General features: G+C 37.4%; 3 protein-coding genes across 7 annotated transcripts; 1 reads left to right on the plus strand and 2 right to left on the minus strand.

Annotated features, from left to right (window-relative positions):
• Positions 1 to 5,684: 5,684 nt before the first annotated feature.
• Positions 5,685 to 9,738, minus strand: LOC149935251 (uncharacterized). 3 transcript variants are annotated; one of them, XM_090154273.1, is made up of 13 exons: positions 9,466 to 9,738; positions 9,325 to 9,398; positions 8,900 to 9,260; positions 8,301 to 8,598; positions 7,950 to 8,224; positions 7,631 to 7,887; positions 7,368 to 7,560; positions 6,938 to 7,273; positions 6,636 to 6,872; positions 6,443 to 6,576; positions 6,183 to 6,324; positions 5,937 to 5,984; positions 5,685 to 5,843 (listed from the first exon to the last, which is right to left on the minus strand). In XM_090154273.1, exons 1-12 carry the CDS (start codon positions 9,601 to 9,603, stop codon positions 5,982 to 5,984), a joined length of 2,448 nt encoding a protein of 815 aa, XP_090010399.1. In that variant the 5' UTR covers positions 9,604 to 9,738; the 3' UTR covers positions 5,685 to 5,843; positions 5,937 to 5,981. The 3 variants fall into 3 exon arrangements, with proteins under 3 accessions (XP_090010399.1, XP_090010398.1, XP_090010397.1); XM_090154272.1 differs by having other exon boundaries at positions 5,685 to 5,984; XM_090154271.1 differs by lacking the exons at positions 5,685 to 5,843; positions 5,937 to 5,984 and having other exon boundaries at positions 5,995 to 6,324.
• Positions 9,739 to 9,852: 114 nt separating this feature from the next.
• LOC149935252 (BBSome complex member BBS2-like) lies at positions 9,853 to 13,189 on the plus strand. The gene is made up of 17 exons (XM_090154274.1): positions 9,853 to 9,982; positions 10,046 to 10,273; positions 10,330 to 10,455; positions 10,526 to 10,588; positions 10,656 to 10,838; positions 10,904 to 10,990; positions 11,057 to 11,192; positions 11,253 to 11,350; positions 11,409 to 11,522; positions 11,582 to 11,638; positions 11,698 to 11,795; positions 11,865 to 11,972; positions 12,043 to 12,172; positions 12,231 to 12,497; positions 12,554 to 12,666; positions 12,734 to 12,882; positions 12,956 to 13,189. Exons 1-17 carry the CDS (start codon positions 9,866 to 9,868, stop codon positions 13,054 to 13,056), a joined length of 2,175 nt encoding a protein of 724 aa, XP_090010400.1. The 5' UTR covers positions 9,853 to 9,865; the 3' UTR covers positions 13,057 to 13,189.
• LOC149935253 (phospholipid phosphatase 5-like) lies at positions 10,879 to 14,888 on the minus strand. Of its 3 annotated transcripts, XM_090154301.1 has the most exons (6): positions 14,539 to 14,888; positions 14,156 to 14,349; positions 13,902 to 14,090; positions 13,665 to 13,835; positions 13,443 to 13,603; positions 10,879 to 11,012 (listed from the first exon to the last, which is right to left on the minus strand). In XM_090154301.1, exons 1-6 carry the CDS (start codon positions 14,634 to 14,636, stop codon positions 11,007 to 11,009), a joined length of 819 nt encoding a protein of 272 aa, XP_090010427.1. In that variant the 5' UTR covers positions 14,637 to 14,888; the 3' UTR covers positions 10,879 to 11,006. The 3 variants fall into 3 exon arrangements, with proteins under 3 accessions (XP_090010427.1, XP_090010428.1, XP_090010426.1); XM_090154302.1 differs by lacking the exon at positions 10,879 to 11,012 and having other exon boundaries at positions 12,980 to 13,603; positions 14,156 to 14,319; XM_090154300.1 differs by lacking the exon at positions 10,879 to 11,012 and having other exon boundaries at positions 12,980 to 13,603.
• Positions 14,889 to 18,788: the final 3,900 nt, after the last annotated feature.

The raw sequence follows: 18,788 nt of genomic DNA on the forward strand, positions 1-18,788 counted from the left end.
GGTTTTTAGCCGGTTCGTTAAAAAAAGGAAAGCGGGCTACGTCGCTTGAATAGGCACGTGGAATTAAACGGTAAAAGCGTACCGCAATTACGGATTAGAGTTATCGCACCTCCCTCACAATATGGGACTGCGTACTGTGTAGCGAAAGTTTTTACGCTTTAGATTTTTTGCTACACCCTCTCATCTAGGAGCAACAAACACACGGAGAACGCAGCTAGCCTTTAATCACGCCAACTCAATGTTGTGTACAAATTTCATTGGACGCGCCTTTACGCCGAACGTTTTACGGGCGGGGGGGGGAAGACAATTTCCGATATTTCCCCTTCCGACGTCAGCAGGCGCTAAAGCGTCTAGCCAATGAAAACTGTACGCAAGAAAGTCCACGATTTTTGACGGGTTGCGTTCTCCCAAGCCAGGTTCACACTTACCCCTAAAATCGCTTCGTTTTAGAGAACTAGTTTTCAAAACCAGCGTGAGAAATCGCTTCGTGTTGGTTCGGGAAGCAACTCGTCCAAGTCGGTTCGCTTAGAATCGCTTTCAAAACGACCAGGCGAGGAAGTAAAATTGCTCGTATTTTCCAAAATAATGGGAATAAAATTCTAAATAATGTCCAATAATATTACTGTATGTATAGTAAACACGATTAACTAATTGTTTTGTGATACATTATAGTATTTTCAAAATTCTGGTCATAATTTGAAATGGCCTTAAGCCTTGGCTATAAGCGAACCGGGGTGAAGCGATTTCGCACGTGTGAACCTTAGTGTGAACCAAGAATTATCATCGGCGGTCAAAACTGGCATTAAAACTGACCTAAACTGGGTTTTAAGCTCGAGTGTGACCGTGGCTTTAGTGTAGGGTACTGTGTTTTTTGCTCCTAGCTTTCACGAGGACTATCAACAGGGGGATACTTTTAAAACTTCGAAGTGTAGAATAATTATCTTCACCAGAACAAGCGAAAGGTTAAATTTAGCGTAAACGGTGTACACCTTTTGTTCCAGAACAAGCGAAATGAATCCACCTTACGTTTACGTTTGCTGGTGATTAAACAGAAGACGATATTTATCTACGAATACGCGAGGGCAGTACCAGAAGCTAAGGCTCTTGCCCCATTCTCTTAGGTACCTAATGTATTTAATTTGACAAGGGGTAGCTTTCAATCTAGTTAACCCGTGATAAATAAGAAAAGTCGTTTTTACACACAATCCTAAGGGATTTGTGTGTATTAGTTCGCACGATTTCTCGCGGTACGTTAGAGGTACCATGACACCTGATACGTCAATCAATTGGAAATATCATGACCTCGTCGGCATTTTAACATTTGTGATATCGGGGCTCCGGAAGTCGGGCATTTGCCCATTTTAGTGGTTTTTGGTGATTTTGACCTTAAAATCTACATACTTTTTTTTTAAATTAAGAGCGACTTGGTTGAAAATTATATTTATAGTTAGTACTGATCATTTCTCAACTACGTTTTTGGTTGCATTAAGAAATTTTAATTTTAAGATTTCTGGTTAATTCGCGGGACCCCACAACCTCCCAGAACCCGCGTACGCTCTATTGTCATATTTGAATTTCGTGCCAATTGATACAGGCGCCATCTAACTCGTTCGCGTTTCGCTATCTTATTTCCAAAACCAGGTAACTCGAAACATTCTGTATCGATAAAATTCCTCTTATAGTAGTGGCGTACACCTGTAATCCCAAGCGTCTGGGAGACAGAGTTTGTGGATGGCCGTATGAGGATGACCACCAATCCCCCAACTTCCGCCACGGGTGTCCCCACGTATCCCCCGTTGGGGTGGCCGTTACACATATCTCGCCCTGATTAATCAGTTTTTCGCCGGGCTCGTGGTCTTCTCAGACTCAATCAGCCCTTATTTCTTAATTCTTTGAATAAAAAAAACCTCTTGGGTTTATTTAGATAATGTGCAAGATGATTGGAAATTTGTTCCAATTTAATATTTAAAATACAGTTAATACATCGGGGGGATTTTGTGTACTTACCGTGACATCTTGTTTTCATTCGCAGATAAAGTCGACGCGATGGAAATGCGCGTTGGCGATTTTGACGATTCTGTCCGTTGGGACCAGAAGCGGTTCCGCGAATCCAGGATCTTTCGCCGATTCGGCCACTAACCAGTTCCTGGGTTTCTTGTTCGCGCCATTCGATAACGGCGACGGACCAAAGAAGCCCAACGCGGGGGCCGGATTTGGTCAACTCCTCACCTCCGGATCTCAGCCGCAACCGACGCAGCAGCCATACTACGCGCCTCAGTACTACCAGCCGCAACCATCGGCCCCGCCCCCTTACTACCAGAATGGACCGCCGCAACAACCTACTCAGCAGCAGCAGCAGCAGTACTACGACCAATACTACCAGCAACACTACAAGGCCGCGCCGGCCGCTACGCAACAGGTTCGTCCCCCAATTATTAGAAACGTATTAGAAAATAGGTTGTAATTAACGCAAATCACTCTTCGTTCGTAGGCCCCTCAAACGGCGCCTATGATTAATACTCGTTACGGTTCCGCCGAGCAGCCCCAGTATAGCTCGGGACCCTGGGCGCAGCAACCCTCCTACCACTGGCAGCCACCGCCGCCGAAACCACAAGATCATAGCGGATTCATCAAGTTCAGCATCGCTCCGCAGCCGTCTCATCACCAAGACCCGTGGAATCCGGCACCCAGGTACAAGACCATTGACACCAGCTTCGCACTGCCTCCAATCAAGTTCCGGTTTCATTTGAACCCGAAGATCACTTTGGCCACCAACACGAAAGACCCGCTGCCCCAAGCGAAGAAGGCGTTGGATGACGAGGACAAGAACTATCCGCCTACGACACCATACCCAATTGCCAAAGTGTCGATAACTCCCGCGCCTCCACCTTACGACCTCTATAAAAACCATCCGGGTTTGTACGACCCCACATTGGCAGTCAAGTCCAACCCTCAGATCAAAGAACCTACGCCGAGTCCCTACGATTACTACCACAACTACTACGCCTACCACGGGCAAAAGCAACAACTGCAGGACACTAGGAAGTCAGATCATTGGACTTCACGAACGGGTCCGCAATTAGCCCCAACCACTCCCAAACCGACCACGACCACCACTCGAAGGCCTACAACTACGACTCGAAGACCGACCACGACAACTCGAAGACCGACCACTACTACTCGAAGACCAACCACTACTACAACACGAAGACCAAGTACCACGACAGTCTCAACCACCACGAGAGGAATATCTCGTCCCTTCGTCAGATCGGTCGTTGAAGAAGTGACACCTTCGATCAAAAACGCTTCCCAAACCGTTTCATCCACGACAACTACAACAAGTACTACTACGACGACCGCAGCCCCTTCAACTACTACCACTACGCAATCGTCGTCCAGTACTACGGCTGGATCTACAAGGTAATCATTATATTCCCGACTCAGACCTGATATACGCTAATCGAATCAGATGATAAACGTCAGGAAAATTTAGGGAATGTTTATATCAAACGCGCGTGTATATAAAGGAATTGTTAATACTAGTTTCTGGAACGTAATTAAAATAATATAGAATGAAAGCGATTGAATGGACTTTAAAGGTTAAGTCGAGAAAATGTCGCTGGTTCTTTAAACCTGTGCTTTTGTGATTTTGTTATTTTGCTCTCGCAACGTGAAACAATACAGAAATTTAAAACTTTTAAGGGCCACTGAGACGACCGTCAACTCGAGAGAACCTTCGATGTTAACTACCTCGTCCACCATCGCGCTTTCCCTCGCCACTAACAACCCCTCAATTACTTCCTTCCCGCCTACCACAGCTGCTACTAGCGGTGTTGGTTTGCAACCTGAACAGAATGAAACGCGAGAAGGTTTCGGTTCAAGCGGGAGTAATACGACTGAACGAGAAGGCTTCGAACTTGAGAAGGAAACCGTAGTCTTATTCACTGTCGACGCGAAAAACGAAATCGACAAACTTGTCAAAGTCCCAAAAAATCAATCTGATCCCGTTTCTAACCAAACAAACGCAACAGCAATTTATACGGAGGCAGTCACGACACAACTTAACATACTACCCGGGTCATCTACACAACACAAAACAGATTCTATTTCCAATACCACCTTACCAACTACTCAACAAAGCACTTCCATGTCTCACACACAAAAAACACAACCTTCGTCGTCGTTAACAACTGTGTTACCATTTACGTCCACAACTACCTTACTAACTACGCAACAAAGCCCCACTATGGGCTCTATACAAAATACACAATCCTCTACGTCTACTACTACCTTTCCATCTACTCAACAAAGCACCACTATGGGCTCTATACAAAATACACAATCCTCTACGTCTACTACTACCTTGCCATCTACTCAACAAAGCACCACTATGGGCTCTATACAAAATACACAATCCTCTACGTCTACTACTACCTTGCCATCTACTCAACAAAGCACCACTATGGGCTCCATACAAAATACACAATCCTCTACGTCTACTACTACCTTGCCATCTACTCAACAGAGCACCACTATGGGCTCTGTACAAAATACACAATCCCCTACTCCGTCAATTACGTTGCCATCTACGAGTACCCTGACAACTACTCAACCCTCCACCTACACGACAATCTTAGAGACTACACAAGCCTTGACCTTACCAACTACAAAATTTTTTATCTCAAACAGTGAAAGGACGAATCCCACGCTCCCCACAACTGTAACCATGACCTCTAAAATGCCAGTTACTGAAAATAAAATTGAAACACTGATAGCCGCGACTGAGCCAGAAATTATTTCCCAAGTAACTGAAGACCCATTTCCTGACACTGAAACAGACAAACCTACTACAAAGAACAGTTATAATTCCATCATATCAATAAATTCAGGCAGCCCAAACCAAACCGAAAACACTTCTACCAAAATTGTTATAACAAGCACAACCCCTATTCCAATCACCACTTTAGAGCCAAAAAACACTGTTATCACCACAAGGACAGTAAACACAGAGAATAGTGAAAATTCTGATGTAATTACATTTAACCCCGGTGAAAAAACAACGCAATCTATAGCTGATTTAAAAAGCTCATCTATAACCCAGACAACTGAAAAAGCTAAGACAATAAAAGACATAACAGTCTCCAACCCGACTAACAGTGAAATTGCCTTAACCACGAAGATACCTGCAGGTTCCATTACCTTGCCTCCAGAGCCTTTTGCATTTCAGTTTGAAAATGAAATCTTGGATTCAAAAATGAATGGCGAACCTCAAGACCGCTGCCATCTTTGCCACTGAGTGACTGAGCAATACATCAATACCCCAAAACAAGTAAAAATAAATGCCAAGAAATGTCACGCTTTCAGAGTAAAATATTGAAAGAAGTGAATAAGATTTTTAAATATTTCAAAAGCAATAAGCTAATTTTCAATCTACTTGGAGTGATTCAACAATTACTATTAATTTATTATAAAATTAAAGCCTAGAATCTATTTTAAGTACTGTGTGGGAATATTCGTGGGGTTCTGTTATGGAAAGTCTATATAACGTACGAGGGAAAACGTTAGAGCGCATTATAAAGTTGTGGATAGAAATACAAATATTTAGATATGTAACTTGTTATTTTTTTATAATTTTGTACAATGACATTGTTTTGATAAAAATTTTGTTGAATAAATTACGGCAATTTATTTTATACTATATACTAACAGTTACAACAAAACATTTACAAATACATTCCTAACAAAATTATAAATTAAATTCAATCATACGACATTCACACAACCACATAATATTTCTATAAGCAGGGCTTAGAAATTCGAAAGGCCTTCACTCATTGAAGCTTCTAAAGTAATTAGATTTAGACTTACAAGAGATTTTTATCACTGGTACTCTAATAAGTTAGATTCCAAGAACCTTAAATGTGTTGCAAACTTACAATTAGATTTGTTTGTGACAGTAAAGACTGAAATAAGGTTTCCACTTACTGTAAGAACAGATATTATTAGGCATATAGTTTATCTATAAACAGATATGAAGCATTTTTGGGATTATCATAGAGGAGTAATAAGAGGATATTTTAAGAAGTGTTTGAAAGGTTTTGAATTGTTAGAGCCACAATGAAGATCAGAAGGCCAATCAACAAGAAGGGCTCGGTTCAGGAAGGAAGAACTCTGCCACTTACTCTGCTTTGTCTGGCTCGATTTCCAGTTGTTGCTGGTCTTGCTGATAATGAGGAGCTGCGAACGTTAGATTTGTTTATCTTATTTTCATTGTCGCTTAAAGAGTGATCCACAATAAGTTGTTCCAAATGGTCAACTTTAATTCTGGAGCAAAAAGAGACAATTTTTAATTAAAGGAAATGTTTGGCTCAGGCCAAGAAACAATTTTAGGGTTAAATAGGTCTGTTTAGCAATGAAATATATCAAAATAAATAGTACTTACTTGGTATCATCTCCAAATTTTTTCTGCCGGTACGATTCCTTTTTCAGCTCTGATATTTCCTTTTTCAATTGGTCAATTTGATGTTGATGGGCTGCTAACATTGACGAGGACATATTAGCCTCTGCGATTAAACTCTAAAAAATATTGAACAATTTAATATAAATAGCACTAGTTAGGAAAATAATAAAAGTACCTTTATTTTTTCATCTTTTTGTTGTAATTCCCTCTTGGCTTTCCTGAGTTTCTCAATGGCAGGTTCACCATCTTCCAAAGCCAAGGATTTTTCCACTTGATTAGCAAATTTATCATTCACCAATTTAGCTTCTTCCAACTGTAACGTTTTTCCAGCATTTTCCTTAACTTTGGAAACTAAATGCCGCTGAAGACTAACAACTTGTCCAAGTAATCTTGATTTTTCAGGATCTGATCCCTGAAGAATAATAATAATTCCAAGATTAATAACTAGATCAATTACAAATGTCAGTTATTGCCAACTTCAAGAAGCCTCCATCGGTGAATATTTAAAGGAGTTTCTAGTTCCTCTTCAAGTGCCCTGGATCGTGTCTGTTCTTTGAGCAATTCGCGTTGAGTGTGGTAAAGCTCCCGCCTCAATTCATCAACGAGTTCCAATTGGGCATTTCTGGTTTCTAAATCTCTATTTCTCCTACCTAACTCCACTCGAAGGAGGCGCAAATCTTCTTCTAGCTGCAAGCATTTCTGCTCCGTACGATCTTTCAAAGAATTACTTTGATTTAAATTTTCTTCCAGGGTTGATACGTGTTTAACAGTTGACTCCAGTCTATGAGTTGTCGAAGATTTTTCTTCCCTAATCTGCAAATACCCAAAATACAAAAATATTTTAATTTCACAAAACTTTTTGTTCCAAAAATATTTCCTTTATTTAAATATATTGGGTATAATTTACTTTTTCATTAACTCTTTCTAGTTGAGATATTTTGGTCTGCGATTCATCAAGCATTTCTTGTAAACGATTCAGTTCTTTAATTTTTGCATCCAATTCTTTTCTAATATCTTCCAGCTGATGGTGAAATTTACTAGCATTGTCAGCATTACGACTAGCATCTAATCTACGTTGTTGAAGTTCTTTTCTCGTTGCTCTAATTAAAATAACAAAGAGTAATTGGAATATTGAACATTCTTTGGTTTCTTAAACTAATGTAGGTTCACCTTAGTTCTTCTTCTTGTTGCATTCCAATACTGCGAAACACTGCCACTTCTTGAGTTACAAGTTGGTTCCGATGCTTTTCATCTACCAACTCGTCTTTAGTATCTAATAACTGCCTGGAGATTGCTTCTTTTTCCAGTCCCACAGCTTGAGTGCGTTTTGATTCGCGTTGAACTTGAAATTCCAATTCAGTTATTTTTTTTGCAAGTTTAGTTATTTCAATTTCTTTATTGTTGAGCTGGTCTGTTGTTTCTTTAAACTACAGATTAATAAAAGAATGAGGACGAAGTTAAGAATTGAGAGGAAATAAACTATACGAACCTTCAACGATATATCGGATAAATGAGCCATTCTTTTCTCCTTTTCTTTCTCATTTTCTTTAAGCATTCTTTGAGTTGCGTTTAAGTCTTGCGTAATTTTCTCCATTTCACGACTTGTAGCTTGTTCTTCTCGTTCCTTAGCTCTAAACTTGGAATTTTGCATTTCTCTCTCTTCAACCAGCCTCGATACTCTTAATCTAAGTGAATCTCTCTCCCTCGTTAATTCTGAATTGACTTTATGAAGAGCTTCAAGTTCCTTATTGACAGATTTTAAGGCTAGTTTAATTTAAAAGAAAAAACAAATTTCTTAATAAAATCATTAGAAATATCTTACAGTGGAGTCTTCACTCACCAATTCTTAAACGTCCAGCATCAAGTTGCAACGCATCAGCTTCTTTTTTAAGCTCCACATTTTGTTCTTCGAGGGACTGAACTTTAATTTTTAAGGATGATTTCTGTTTTGCTAGTACAGACCTTTCTTTCTTTATGCTAGTAAGTTCCTCCTCCAAATTCTTTATAGTGATATTTTGATCTTTGACTTCTTCCCGAAAGCGAGTATTTATCTGCCTTTGAGATTCATTTTCTTTGCGCAGCGTATCAAGCTCATATTTTAAACGTTCTAGCTCACTCTTTGCTCTTAGTAAGTCATTCTGAATAATCAAATGTAAAGAAAAAAAATGGTAAATAAATACAACAGACTAGGTGTTACAATCATTTTCCCATCTTACAACTCGCAGCTGTGTTGTAAGTTTTGGGAGTATCGTGTTCCTGTACAAAAGGTGTAAATGACCTACAATCTCAGCGAATCTGCCATCAAATCCATCAGGCTCATTGGAACCCTTTAATTGTACAGGCATAGTGTATTCCCAAAAAACTTACAATACACTCATGTGTGGCAGAGATGCGTAGGCTAGCTCGCTCAAGGAGCAGCTCAGCACCCTGTAAATATACCTTTTCAGTAGCCAATTTCTCTTGCAACTGGTTAGCAGCTGATCTACTTTGAACTAGCTGTTCATGTAAACTCCGTAGATTTCCATCTTTTTCTTCTAAATCTTTCTGAGTTTCAAATAATTTTCTTTCAGCTTCATCCCTGTGAGCAGATTCTTTCTCCAAACTTTGTTGCAGCTCAGTGAGTGAATTTTGATTCGTAAAGGCATCCTTGATATCAGAGACATTCTCCAGACTATCTGCCACACTCGGAGTTTTGATATTGACCAAGCTTCCCATGAGCGAGGAAGGTTGCAGAGTAAGTCTATCAAAGTCGTTCCAGCCTTTATCACCATCGAGTTCCATATTAGATATCATTAACCGGCTTAAAATTAATGCTATACTTTAGAATACTGATAGTTTAAACAAATTATTCAAGCTTCCAATACTTATCAGCTTCTCCACCGAGTGATTTTGCTTTTGAAATGTCAAGACTTCTAAAATCATTCCTTTCAATTATATTCTAATTGAATGACAATAATACAGGTGAGTTTTACAAGCCATTAGAAGAATGATGACAAAATATTTACATAATGAGAGTTGGGAAATTTTTTAGGAGTTACTTCTGGAGTAGATTTGGAATTTCCAGATAGTTTAGAATCACTTCTCTTTCTTGCTTCCTTTACCTCAGAATAAAGGGTTTCGTAATCCGTTTGAATTCTATTCATGTTGAACGATCCCACCAATTTTCTGCGTAAGCAACGTTAAAAAAAGACAATATTTGACAAATTCGCCATATTGGACAGCCAAAATTTTAAATGTAGGAATCAATAAAACGGTGGTAAAAACAAACGCTAAGCAAAACCATGTGACCGTGAATGACAGTACAAGGCTAAGGAATTGTCAAAATATTGAAATTTCAGACATAGCTGCTGCCACCTAGTGATAACGCGTGGTAATACAATCGTAAACAAAAACTTTATTGCAACCATGTTGGTTCCAATTTTTACGCTCAATTTAAATAAAAAAATATTGCCTCATCGCATTGCAATGGGAAAATACGACGGACAACATCCTTGTCTGACAGCCGTAACCGCAAATGATAAGGTTTCAAATAAAATATTCCAAAGAAAAAAAAAAGCACTCTCTAATCAAATCCTTGCTGTTTAGATTTTTATACATAACCCGCACACGCTTGTTAAAAGAAAAGGGGAACGTTGGATTACAAACACAAACGATTCACCAGATATCAGTTTACTCAATGTTCAGCAATCCGTTTCTTGCATTGCGTGTGGCACTCTAAAACCTGAGAGTGATCAAGACATATTATTTGTGGGGATGTCGACAAGTTTGTTAGCGTATGATGTAGAGAACAACTCGGACATCTTTTTTAAAGAGGTTAATTTATGAAACTATATCAAAAATACCAAATTAAGAGCTGGTTTTATCTGTAGATTACCGATGGTGTAAACTGTATATCAGTTGGAAAAGTTGGACACTCGCCTCATAATTTAGTGTTGGCAGGGGGAAATTCATCATTGCAAAGTTACGATCATGAGGGAAATGATAAACTTTGGACAGTAAGATTTCAATATTAAATTTATATACACTTATTTGAATATTTTTCAAAGATAAATGAAATGGTTTTAGGTAATAGGTGATAACGTAAGCTCCATGGCTTTAGTGGATTTTAACCAAGATAACTTAAATGAGGTTTATTCATAAATAATCAAACCATGACATATATATTTACGCCTCTTTGTCTTACGTGATGTTTTAGCTGATTGTTGGGTCAGAAGATTTTGATATACGAGCATTTAAAGATGACGAAATGATAATGGAGGTAAAAGAAACAGAAGCAGTAACTGGTCTTTGTACAATGATGGATGATCACTTTGGGTACGCTTTAGCTAATGGTACAGTTGGAGTTTATAAAAAACAAGAAAGAGTTTGGAGGATTAAAGTATGCTGGAGAGATTAAGTACCAAAATTTAAAAATTTTCTTACCATTTTCTGATTTAATTTAAGAGTAAAAATCAGGCAGTTAGCATCTTTAGCTTTGACTTGGATGGCGATGGTTATCCGGAACTTCTTACAGGCTGGAGTAATGGAAAGGTATGCTCAAAACATATCAAATCTAACAAAAGTATAGAAAGGTTTTAATGAAACTCTACCATTTAGGTTGATGCCAGAAATATAAATACAGGGGAAGTGGTATTTAAAGATAATTTTGGGAGTTGTATAGCGGGATTGACACAAGGCGATTATAATATGGACGGCCAAGATCAGTTAATAATTACTGCAGTTGATGGAGAGGGTTTGTAATAATGCTAATTTATAAAAAGTCCTATTAAGACATTAAAGAAAATTATTTTAGTTAGAGGCTATGCACCGTCTACTGTGGAAAGCCGGCAACAAATAATTGACGCAACATTTGAGCAAGAAACAATAAGAGAGCTTAGTTTAAAAAAGCAGGTACAGGTAATACACTACTTTCGAAATTCTAATATGACATTTGTACATATTTTTGCAGCATCTCCTCCTAGAACTACACAACTATGAAGAGAATTCCAGAATGGCGGATGAGAGCCATGGGCCAATTAGTGGCCGCCCTACCCAGGAAATGGACAATCATGGAGTTATTCCGGTACATTTTAGGTGTAAAAAAGCTATTTTGCATGGATTAATGAGATTCAAATGTTACAGGCAAACACTCAGTTGAAAACTGGACTTACCATTTCAATGGGATCTGACAAAGTTTTGGTATAGGTAAAAATAAATTGAAGATTTACTTTTTCATAAATCTACAAATTTTTTTATAGCCTCATGTTGAAATAGCCATCGAGACTACAAACGACACAATTGTAAGAGCAGTACTCATTTTTGCGGAGGGAATTTTTGAAGGGGAATGTTTAGTTGTGTATGTGATGTTAACAAAAGTTTTTCACAAATTTCTATTTGAGAAAAACCAAAATCTTTTAATTTTTAGGCATGAAAAAGAGAGTAAAGTGTCGTCAAATATGAGAATTCCTCTTTTCCCACCTAAAGATGTACCTGTGGATCTTCATATCAAAGCGTTTATTGGCTACAAAGGGAGGTCTGTAGGAATTTTAGACACCAACTAAATAGGTCTCATATTTATAATAAGAAATAACTGACAATTGCAGTGACCATTTTCATGTGTTTGAACTAACAAGGCAATTACCAAGATTCGCAATGTATGCCTTAACAACAGGAAAAAAACCAGATGAACCTAACAGTTCAGTTTCTTTCTCGATAAATGCTCCCACTTACAGGGTAAAATGTTCAATGTTTTACTAGAAACAACTACTAACGTTATAAGTTTATTATACAGGTTGTGGAATGGTTGAATAACAATTTTTTGCTGTTAGAAGATATAGAGGATAAAGGGTTCATAAATGTTAAGTTTGTTTCACTGAGAACAGCTGAAGCCATAGTCATTTCTATGGATGAAAATGGCTCAATAACAGTGAAAGTGAATAGCATGGAGTTAGCAGGGGACATAATTCAATCATTAGCGGAATATTTGGGCATTGAGGAGTTGATGGTCATTGCGGAATATCCACAAGAGCTTGAGAAGCTAAGGAAGTTACTCTTTAAAGTAATTTTCCAATGCCAAAAGTAAAAAATTGAATTTTCTAAAATTTAAAATTTTAGGTTGATGAGCTACAGTCAATAAGGCAAAGATTATTTGCTGATATGGCTGATAACTCGGGAGCTATAAGAAGTTTAATTTTACACGCAGAAGACGCGAGATTGATGGAAGATTAGTAAGGTCATTTAATTGGTTACATTCTTTATTCATTAAATAACACCAATTGTTTTATTCTAAATTAGTAAGGCCATGCGACATTGGTACCAAGAGTTGAATTCTCTTAACAGAGATTTACTCAATAGTTACCGTATAAGAGCGCAAAACCAAGAGGAGTTATTGGGAAATTTGAAGAAAGTTAATCAGATTATTCAAAGAGCGGGAAGATTAAGAGGTAAAACCCAAAAAGATGTGCGCGCGCGCGCAAGTCTAATTTATTAAAGACAAGTGTTGTTGTGTATTTTCAGTTGGTAAGGCCAAGACACTCGTCATAAGTGGTTGTAGAAATGCCATAAAGGAGAACAACATTGACAAATTAATTAAAATAATATCTATGGGAGAACTCTGAGGTTTATCCGTTTATCCACACATTTGAAGTCCATCTTTCACAAGAATTACTAAGAGCACGGAACTTACTTCCACACAATTATCTGTGATATTCTAATTTTATTTGAGCAAAAATAAAGTAATTTTGGTCTGAAGTTATTCTCCGTCTGCATTTCTTGTTTAATCTCATTTATATTTTTACATGTTTAAACAACCAATTTAATTGGTTTTCAAATATGGCCATAGTATAATAATAATACGCAACAAACAATTGAGTTACGGAAGACCTAGCTTCATTTGGAACGCAAAATTGTGGAAGAATATTAGTTTAACTTGTCAGTTATTTAAGAAACAAGATGGGAGATAGCAAAGAGTCTTCGCAAAGTTTTAAATCCACTTTACACTAACCTCTTGCAGACTTTCTAGGTTTTTTGGATCATCAATTAAATTAGATGATTCCTTAAACGAAGCATAAGGTATTGTTTCATTTGTATGTCCACATGGGGGAAAATACTGACGATAACATAGCCACGCAATGGTTAATCCCAAAAGGGATCCTACCAACACATCTGGATAGATTTAAAAGTATTAAAAATAAGTAGCTGACAAAAAAAAATATTTTAAATATACCCTGCCAATGATGATGGTAGTCACAAGTGCGACTCAAAGCCACGATAAGTGCAACAACAGCAGGACTAAATCCAACTAACAATCGCCAAGACTGCCCTCTGCCTCTGTGCGTAAAAACATTCAATTTGCCTATCAGGTAGAATGTGGTAAAACATAACGAGGCAAATGCAACTAAAAAAAGAATAGAAATCATATAGTCAGTAATGTTAATTAGCTTTTTTCCTAAATAAAATATACATGACGAATGTCCACTAGGAAAGCTTTTAAGCCCATTTCGAATCTCATCTTTATCACCAGTACATAGCATTGAAGGGTTACTCTGACCATCGGGGAAGCAACGCCAGTAATAATCTGGTCGTGGTCTCCCAACTATTATTTTTATTAATATTGTAAGGAATCCATTAAGAGTGAGAGATAGTGAAAGACCTTTTAATAAAAATATGTTAGAAAAACTATAACTTGTCACATTTGCTAAACAATGGTTAACTTACTTAAGAAGGCCTGAACACAATCCACTTTATCTTTACGGATTATATAAATTACAAAAATTGTGAATAATGGAGTGAATGTCACAAGTGGCCATAGCAAACGGCTAGACACATAGCTCTCAGTGCGTGGATTTTTGTAAAGCCACATTTCTTCGGGTTGTATTTTTCTATGAAAAGGTTCCAAATTATCTAAATATCTAGAAAAACGTAAATGAAATGAATACTTTAAATTGACTAGTTTAATGAACTGCGTCGATTCAGCAGTTCTATAACTCAGACACCTAGCATTTTACAAGTGTAGAGAACATACACCTAACACATAAGATGTCCCAATTATAGAAATCGCAAATCGGGAAACCGGTCCATTTAATATATAAACAACTTACATGCATATTATCGTTAATACAACCCTAATTACTATTTCTAAACATAAATTGTTAAAACGACCAAGGCCCAGAGCAAAAGCGTTTTGCTGAGAAGCCATGTGTTTTCTGGAACGTCAAACGTGTGTAAATGTCATTTAATATAATTACTAACAAATTAAGGGACAAAAGGTCCCAATAATATCATAATTAATGGCCAAAAACTGCTTGTTTTATAGCGCCCATGATAAAATTAAACGTCACGACATAATTATTTACAAAACCTGAACGGTCAGCCTTTTATTTTACGCTTATGCTCGAAGAGTTCAAGGCATAGAGATCATAGAAAATCTCTATGGTTCAAAGTGCGGCGTTCCCAGTTCCTGTCCGTGTTGAAACTGAAACTATCGTACCAATGACAAAAACTTATCGATTTCAAAAATACGTTATCGTACGCCTGAAACTGGCGGTAAATTTGAATTTTCTGTTAAATACTGACGTTAAACTTGTTAAATCAAATTTTTTAATAACACTTAAAGTTCGACGGATTGAAAACTTACGTTTAAAATTCTCATTATTTTCTGCCAATTTCTAAATTATAGTACATAATCGTACGCGTAAGCCGAATTATCGAAAAATGCGTACTATATAGTACGCCATTGAAAATATCGAACGTCCCAAAAATGATCTCGAAATTATCGACGTGTACGATAATTATCGTACGTCTGGCAACGCGTCTAATTACTAGTGCTAGCAGTGGTGCTAGAATCTTTGGAAAAATCCTAGGACCAGACGGGGTGGGGCATAGAAATCTCATAGGTAACTAGAATCATGGAGGAAGAGAGAGGAGGCTTATGAATAACCTTTTTACCCCGGAAGCTTGATGCCAACTCCCACAGGGTAGGAGAGTGGGGGCTGACAAAAAAGGGGATCAGCACCCGTCGGTTTTCGTGTCGTCTCCATTGAGTTGGGAATAAATAGAGGTACAAATAAATCTGGCTAGCGCGGGACCAATTTCGTTCAATATGGAGACTTTTTAAACTATATCGTTCAACCATGGCGGCATTTGTCTCTAGTGGTGGCAACTATATTGCAATTGAATTTTTGCGCGAATCATATAACTTTACAAAATATAGATGGCGCTACCGCCCAATTATAAAGATGAATATCGTAGTCTTCTCAGAACAGGTCCCGTGTAACCATGGCAACCGAAATAGTAATTGTAATTCTAGCAGTATTATTCCCAATTCAATGGTCGTCTCACGCGTTCCCTATTCGGCGTCCTCTTTTAGTGTTTAGGCGTACTCGGTGTAATTTCACAACGGGTAACAATTTCAACAAAAATAGAGGGAGCCAACTAGAGAAAGAGCAGCCAGGCCGTGAGAGTTGACGGGTGTTGATCCCTTTTTTTTGTCAGCCCCCACTCTCCTACCCTGTGAATTCAGGAATTATTTCGCGTACATTAATTTCTTTTTTGTGTGTGTCAATCGGTTATTTTTCGTTGGTCAATCGGTTATTTTGCATGCATTAATTGTTTATTTTATGAACATTAATTGGTTATTTTGTTTGCATTCATTGGTTATTTTGTTTGCATTCATTGGTTATTTTATGTGCATTAATAAGTTAGTTTCCGTGCATTAGTTGTCTCTTTTGGTTGCATTAATTGGTTATTTTGTGTATATTAATTGTTTCATTTGGGTACATTAATTGGTTATTTTGTGTGCAGTCATTGGTTGGTTTTTGTGCAATACTTGGCTATTTTGGGTGCATTAATTAGCTATTTTGATTGCATTTATTGATTATTTTGTGTGTATTATTTTTACCCTAGGAGGGGTTATACAATCACCGTGTCTGTAGGTCTGTCTGTCAGGCCTGCGAACGCGTTCGCATTTTCGGGGCAGTTTCTTGGCTCACTTCGTTCGCAGTTTCTCGAAGGGTTGGCAAAACCACCGTGTGACGGTCAGCGTTAACGGATTGCTCTGCGGTTTGGTTGGTCTTTTTTCGTCAACGGTCACCGTCGCGACAGTTTTAACTCAGTTTAATTGGATATTTCGTTATTGGAATGTTTATGTGTAGGTTGTGTTCGTGTTGTGATGAGTTTGTTGAGTTCGTGTTGTGAATGTTGTGGGTGTGGAGTTGGTTGTGTTTGCGTTATGAAGTTTGTGGATGTTGGGTCTGTTGTGTTTATATGGGCGTTATCTCTTCAACTTCTTCATAATGACTTTGGGACGGACCGAATGCTGAGTGTTATGCAACCACTCAACGTCCAATGGCAGGGTTTCCACCAATTGTACACGGTATTCGTCTTAGTATCAATTTGCGATTTTAAGGCGCCGACCGGGAATCGAACCCGGGTCTGCTTCATGCAAGAGATGTACTCTAACCACTCAGCCACCAACGCTTGTTAATTTACGGTGTTTTTCTAAAAAACAGCTTTGGCGAATGTCCTTTACAAAGTTATAACGTTAGGTACTATAATTTATTCTACATCATTTTAAATATTTATAAATTAAATTAATCTTATATTTAATTAAATATTTATAAATTATATTAATCTTATATTTAATTAAATATTTATAGATTATAATAATCTTATATTTAATTAAATATTTATAGATTATAATAATCTTATATTTAATTAAATATTTATAGATTATAATAATCTTATATTTAATTAAATATTTTAGTATTTTAATGTAAAATTTGATCGTGAACAGGAATTGAACTCGGGTCGCATTGTAACAATGCGGATAGTTCACCGCCGAGCCATTGACTTCCTTAGGGAAAATATTAAAGTAAAGGAACAATTATGATAAGGCGGGTTTTTTACTAAACGAAATAATACAATATCTGTATATATTGTTTATTGAACTTTGTTTGTTTATTCTTTGGTACGGTTTTTTGTTTTGTTTTAAAGTTTTGTTAAATTCATAACAAAATTTCGTTAAAACACAAAAAGTAGTTCATTGTTACCTTTTAATATCGCTTAGAAAAAGGATAATTATTCAAAACTCCCGCGGAAACTATATCAAAGTAATAATATCGCGCCACCGTGTGGAGAACTATCAATCAAACCGGGTAAAAAATATAATCTCTTCAATTTTTCGAACTTTAGTCAAATCTCGACGGGTAAAAAAAACCACAAAATAACAGTATATAAGGCCGTTGCCGTCAATACAGAAGATTTAGTCTTTCTTTGTTATTGACTGTCAGACGAACTACTACAGGACGGGATCCTGGTGTCGGTCAAAAGTTATGAGGTAACTTTGCGGTTTTAATTAGTATGTTTGGTCTTCGGTCAAGAAAAGCGATAAATTGTGTTTCGCGTTTGAAACGTGAGTGAATGGACTTCAGTGTATGAACAGTGCGTGTTTAAGACTGAAAGTGTTAAAGTAATTGTGAACTAACTCAAGTCAGCTGTAAGATAAAATTGATTGTTATTATTTTTTGAATTGGAATAACCTAATTATACCCTTGAAATTATCAATTCAACCTGTGAGGGTAATAGTTGATTTTATAAAATAAAAAGTGGTCTTGCCCAACTTGTTAAAATGTTGCTCTTACGTCACAAGACGCAGCTTTATTAGTGTATTCTTCGCACGAGCGATTTGCACGCGCGCTAAAAAAACCTATATTCCTCGCGACTGTGGCGTGCGCTAGTAGGCTTGTGAAAGTAAGAGACTGTGACCTAAGAGCAACATTTCAACAAGGCCTAAATGTTTATTTTCATTCAGAACAGTCTATGGAACGTTCTAGATTTAACTTTCATCAATAACCCAACAATATATATCCCTTCTACGTAATTGTACAGAACTGGTACTCAAGTGTCTAAGACTAGATTTGTCTTAGTTCATCGTGATTGAAAAATAAACCAAAACACACTTACACTTAAGTAAATATCATAAATTATACTGAGTAATTTTAACTAGATTCAAACTACCTAACTATAAACTCTGTCTTAATTAACAGCTGAGAGCTGTTCGCTACTAATTACTTCCAATCTACTTAATAGTTCTTTTTATAAACTAACGTGGCCTTCTTGTTGAAATGTTGCTCTTAGGTCACAGTCTCTTACTTTCACAAGCCTACTAGCGCGCGCCACAGTCGCGAGGAATATAGGTTTTTTTAGCGCGCGTGCAAATCGCTCGTGCGAAGAATACACTAATAAAGCTGCGTCTTGTGACGTAAGAGCAACATTTTAACAAGTTGGGCAAGACCACTTTTTATTTTATAAAATCAACTATTACCCTCACAGGTTGAATTGATAATTTCAA

The sequence above is a fragment of the Leiobunum rupestre genome, chromosome 7 (assembly GCF_980474605.1).
Source record: "Leiobunum rupestre chromosome 7, qqLeiRupe1.1.hap1, whole genome shotgun sequence".
Lineage (NCBI taxonomy): Eukaryota > Metazoa > Arthropoda > Arachnida > Opiliones > Sclerosomatidae > Leiobunum > Leiobunum rupestre.